This window comes from Megalops cyprinoides, chromosome 14, assembly GCF_013368585.1.
Source record: "Megalops cyprinoides isolate fMegCyp1 chromosome 14, fMegCyp1.pri, whole genome shotgun sequence".
In the NCBI taxonomy this organism is placed as follows: Eukaryota; Metazoa; Chordata; class Actinopteri; order Elopiformes; family Megalopidae; genus Megalops; species Megalops cyprinoides.
The window spans coordinates 6,046,822-6,052,821 of NC_050596.1; the positions used below are offsets into that span (position 1 = coordinate 6,046,822).

At 38.5% G+C, this 6,000-nt stretch overlaps 1 protein-coding gene across 3 annotated transcripts in view; it reads left to right on the forward strand.

Annotated features, from left to right (window-relative positions):
* LOC118788882 (Nance-Horan syndrome protein-like) overlaps positions 1 to 1,736 on the forward strand; it is a 104,281-nt gene extending 102,545 nt beyond the window's left edge. For all 3 annotated transcript variants that reach the window (XM_036545063.1, XM_036545064.1, XM_036545065.1), the window contains one exon: positions 181 to 1,736. In XM_036545063.1, coding sequence (XP_036400956.1) covers positions 181 to 799 — 619 coding nt within the window. In that variant the 3' untranslated portion in view covers positions 800 to 1,736. The remainder of the gene's footprint in view (positions 1 to 180) is intronic.
* The last annotated feature ends 4,264 nt before the right edge of the window (positions 1,737 to 6,000 follow it).

The following is a 6,000-nucleotide window of genomic DNA, read 5'->3' on the forward strand; positions in this document are numbered from 1 at the left end:
AGATGTAAAGAAGTAAAGAGATTCAGCTGCTAATCAGAGATCTTCATGTAAACTGTCATATCAGAGTAGCCACGTATTCTGTCCCCTTAATGTAGCTCATCAGCTGTCACTGTCTCCCAATGAACGTCAGAAATATAATGAAAGACATTCACAGCACTAATACAGACTACATTCCTGTAGATCAAAAAGAAAAGTCCTTGGCAGGAAAGATTCAGGAGAGTTGAGTGTGAGAAACCGTCTGAGCGCTGCATCAGGAAGCACCCCCGCGAGCACCCCAGCGACCTCTCCGAGTGCCCCCGTGACCCCAGGCACCCCTACCGGCTCCCAGCGGGCCTCAGGGCCCATTTACAGAAGCGCCAAGAAGTCCAGCACCTCCAACGAGGAGTTCAAGCTGCTGCTGCTGAAGAAGGGGAGCCGCACCGACTCCAGCTACCGTATGTCAGCCACGGAGATCCTGAAGAGCCCCATCACGCCCAAGTCGCTGGGGGACCAGTTGGCCGAGGCGGCCCGTCAGTCGGAGGACCTGCCCTCCCCGCTGCAGCAGCAGGTCCCCTCGGGGGCCGAGCAGCTCCCCAGCCCCTTCCCCAAGGCCAACACAGAGGGCTTCTCCCCGAAATCCTTCTCCATGTCAGCCTCCTCACGGCAGGGGCGCTCCAGGATCCCGCCGGCGGCCAACAGCAGCCGCTACAGCATGCGGAGCCGCCTCTACACCGCCCCCATGCAGGCCATCTCGGAGGGGGAGACGGAGAATTCGGACGGCAGCCCACACGACGACAGGTCCTCACAGAGCTCTTCCTAGACCCACAACCTGGACTTCATTCAAAAACAAACCCACACACACTTGCACACTTTACGAGCTCTTGGAGGTGTGTTGCTGGAACCGGGATGACCAATTTTGAAGTATCTGACTGGAGGAAAAACAAGAAACATCAGAAAATCCCATCGTGGTTAATTTGTGTACTTTTTTCTAACTGGGAAAATGAGTGAATCTTTGACACAAAGGAAAGAAAATAAGTGAAAGATAAGATAACCCATCTCACTACATTAGTTATAGGAAATTACAGTTTTCCTTTGTGGATGTTTTTTTTTCTGTAGTCCTGTTCTGCAAAGGAAACATTGCATTTATCAACGTCTCATGTCTGCACCATGAAATGAACAAGTTTTAAAGAGTGTCAGATGGGCCATCATATTCACAAGAAATGTTTGCACGTTTAATTCAAACTGTATAAGCTATATATATTTTGGGTGTCATTACAGCAATCACAGGGGTCCATGTTATTTCAACAGTACCTTGTGGTGGGACCTTGTAGAGACAGAGAGATATGCATACACATCCAGCATTGACACACATCTACTGTTATTAAGCATAATACACACAGTGTACTGTAGTAAATTCTCCTGCAGTGTGTGGGAGACAAGGCAGTGACGCAAGAAGGGAAACGTTTTGTGAAATCTTACACAGGAATCTGTCTGTGGCAGGCGTACTTAGGACAATCTAACTGTGGCCTTTCTGTACAGGAGGTCTTAGCATACAGGGGATCTGATCATCTAAACAGGTAAACAGGTATTTTTTGGATCTTGTCACTGAAGACCCATGCCCCTCCTATATAAGAGGGTCTTTAGAACGTTTGGTCGGGAAGTTTAAAAGGGTAGCTTTTCCAAAACCTACAAGCCCTTTGCACTTAAACTTAATCCTTCAAGACTATCCCTTGACAAGATCTCAAAAAGATAAACATTGTTATATAGAGTGAATATTAAGATATATGTATATGGTATATTATGTGTATATATTATATATACACACATTCTAAATGACATATGCTCACACGTTAGAAAGAATAACTGTTCTTGGCACAAGACGATGAAGCCTTTCGAAGCCTTATGGGGCTGCAGTCTCTCAGTAGCTTAGTGATTTTACTGTTGTAGAATGGGACTTGTCACAGAACTGCAACAAATGTAGTCATTCTACTTTTACAGACAAGGAAAGTCTGTTTCAGTGAAAAGGAAAATTAATAGCTAAGAATTAATTAATAAAAGAATATGCAGCTTATTATTTTAATATTTCCACCATTTTCAAGGGTCAGTAGACAAGCCTGTCTACCTTCTTACCAAGATCAATTTAGAGTTTGCCCTCTGCTGTGGAGGCCTACAATTCTGATTAATGTTACTTGGCTAGAAGTAACATCTGTTCTTGGAGGAAACTATAGAGCAATTAAGTGACCCAGTGTATTCTATGAATACTTCTGTGATCATGTACGTTATTAATTTGGAACTAGTGGTTTTCACTTTTATGTGAATACTAACCTGAATGGCTGGAGATTTATGAATTTAAAAGAATAAACACTCAGAGAACTCTAAAATGATTTTTGCAGAACTGACACTGTGCATGCTTGGAGAGGAAAAAAACTGTGAAGCCACTAGATTTTACATTCATTGTGTCCATTGCTGGACAGCAACTACAGTCTGACCAGCATGTGTGGAGTGTGTTCATCTTCCATTTTGTTTTTTCAAGCTTTTTCATCAACAGCATGCAATAAACAAACTATGGAGTTTTGAAAAGGAAATATCAGATATAAAGAGATACTATTATAAGAAAGGATATCATGTTTTCAAATCACTTGAATATGTATTGTCAGTATGTTCAATAGCTGTATAAAATGTTTGAACTTTTTTTTTAAATAACTGTAAAATAAAGAGTGGGGTTATCTGTTTAGTGAATTAACTGGACAATCTTTTATGGAATATTATTGGAACATGAGGGAAACAGAATGTGCAGGCAGAGAAATGAGATAGAAAAGGACAGGTTTAAAATAATGGTAAGAGCAAGGTCTAGAAAAGAGGTGTTGCTGAGGGTGAGAAGAAAAGAGACTTGGGCAGGACAGGCTTGGAAAAAATATATATTTTCTAGATTGTTTTGATTTTGGTGTGAATCTGGAGTGTGAAAAGAGGAAAGTGGAAAGTGCAGTAGTGGAGCAAAAGATAAGTCTCAGCCTGAAGAGACTCCTATCCTGACATCAGCAGTTACTGCCGTTCAGTATCCTTGGCAACAGCAGTGTTCAGAATCTATTTTCAGTTAAATTCTGAGAACAGAGTCTAGCAACTAGTATTTCACGTCTATTCTTGGGACTAATGCATGATGTTCTTTAGGAGTATTTTACAGCGAAGAGTTTGAAACGTCATGTATATTCAAGGCTGAGGTTTGAAGTCTTTTTTTTTCTTAAAATATAGCTGTGACTTTTAGGGTCTAACTGTGGTGAAGCAAAATTGGTAGATATTCTAATTCAGCACCAATAATGCTTTAAAGGGAGAGAAGCTGAGATTTAAAGGAACACATCAAGACATTGGCTGCTGTCTATCACGCATGCCTCTGGGCTCTTTTCCTTTTTAGCTAAACTGATGCATCTTTGGAACTTGACCTGATTTTTTTTTTTTTTTGGCTGATTCATTTTCATTATTTTTTACTTATTTTACGAAGGACTAATAATATGATTTCTTTACTTTTATTCAAAGTTTTGAGAATTCATTCACGTGGTCTTCAACATTTGGCTTATACCTAGAAGTCTATTGAGTCTATAAATTCTTTATATGAGATAACAAGAATAAAAAAAAAAGAAATTTCAAGATATTTTTAATGACAAGATATTTTATCCAGAGACTTATTTTGTTTATGAAGATGATCTAGAAAGATAATAAAGCTTTATTTACATAGACACTGGTTTGACAGATTTCATATCTGAGAGCATATCAATCGAGTAAGTGAAATGAACAGACTGATTTGAGCAGCTCAGAGACGATGTGAACTTGCTGTCTTGACACATAAGCTACAGTTTAAGAAGCTCAACTCTGTTAACCTTATAGGTGCTCTAATGTTCTAGCGCATGGCCATATGTCACCATTGGAGATCAATAATGGCTGTTCATTTCTCCTCAGTCTTACATGGGTCTCTTTTCAGAGCACAGCTAGCATTCATTGGAATTTGCATTCAGAGCTGTATTTCGAGCTACAGAAGTATGCTCGCCTGATCACAAGTGATATTATGACGATACAGTACCAATGTAGCCATATCTGTCCACCAGTTCTTTAACGCCACTGTAGTAGCTATATGTCCATTTGTGGTACTCTAACTGTTACCTAGGTTTCAGGCCTTACGTACATTTTAGATTTAAAGAAAAGGGAACAGAACACATAGTTGGTTCCCTTTCCTTCATGTGTTTGTTCAATATCTCCACCACGACTGCAAGCAAAGTTGAAAAAAAAAAAACTCATCTTAGGTTATTATTGAAGAAGAAAAATAAAATCTTCATTTTTAGGACTGTTGTTAACTGCCATCTTTTTAACAGGGTACACAATGATTCTGTGAACTATCATTCCAGCATTAAAAATGTATACCTTTGCACTGAAGAGTGGAGTTTGTGAAGTTTTCTCTTATTTCTTGCTGTATTTGAAGTTATTTATATAGGATTTCCTTTAAGACTGTTGAGTTTCCATTTTCCGACTCTACATGGTTCATTAACAACAAGCTGGGGGTAGGGACAAAGTTCATTCTTTTGCCAAAGGGTTTCTGACACGTACAGGTATAAGCATCAAATGGTCTTTGGTTAATGAATAAAAATTAAAAACATAAAGACAAACAAACAAAAAAGAAGGTTACAGTGTAACTGTTTTCGGTACTAGATGCATTTCATTCAGGCTGAAAGCTACAAGTAAATGGATTTGCATCAGTTTTGTATTTTTGTACAAACTTGTAAATATGATCTTTTTAAATTGTTGCAAAGATGTTCCTTTTGTAAAATGTTTTCAAAGTTTACATTAATTCCAAGCCTTTGTATATTTTTGAGCTGTGCAACACTTTAAGTCTTGTATTTATTTTTTAGTAAACATTGTGAAAATTCCATTGTAAATCTTCTCTAAACCATCTGCCAGTGCATCTGGCTGCTTAGTAATTGTGCATAGAAGAAGCCAATAAATGTGACTGCATTGAAAAATATTAACGTCTATCTGTGTCATGTCTGAAACAAACATGGTATTACTTCATGCTGTACCATTTCTTGACTTTTCTCTGAGAAGCATATAAATTTCTCCACCCAGACATTGTGACCAAATTTTACCTGAAGTGGAGACTCCTTGTAATTTTGTAAAGTTGAAAGCTCACAGAGATGGTCACTATGGAGACCTCTGTTGTCTTCCACTTGGAACAGTGGATTCTGGGATACAACAGTGAATTGAAGAATGAACACGAACATCTCTTTCCTGAAAAACTACTGTCCCATGATTCTCTCAAAAAATACAATCACTGCTCAATACAATTTTATTGAAATATTATCCCTTCATAAAATAAATACAGATCCCCTCTCTCACTTGCATGAATATAAACTGAAAACACCTTTCATGTCTACATTTCTGTGTCACTACTAATGAATGTTGTGTGGGTTTCATGTACTTTAACTGTTTTTGTCCTTGGACAACAAATAAAACTGGGGGACAGAATTTCATTTAATACAATATATGTACTTTATATCCTCTCAAATCATCTCTTAAAACAATAAAATAATGTTCTTCGTACTTGTAGCACATACAGAAAGGTAGATTAAGGGGAGAAATGTATTGGTAGGATTACTCTGGATGAATTCCTGACCACATATTTAAAATACAGATGCCTCACCTAAAGGTTACTCTCTGGTCTCTGAATGCAGCCATATAACTATCTTTAACTATAATCCAACCTACAGATGCACATGAAAACATCTACATACCCTAGGCAAGATGTCAGCTATGAGACACGCTTTAAATAGCCATGTTGCAGGCCTGCTTCTACAACATTGGTTTCTACTTTACATTAAGAGACCACTGACAGACACTGCAAACAAGGGTCTGATATTACAAATATTCAATGGATCATGTACTGAGGGCACTATTTTCTTAGAATAGATTATCATACTATTATACTATTGTTCTCACAGGCACAAATATAAAATATTAACATGCGTATGTGTGCAAGTC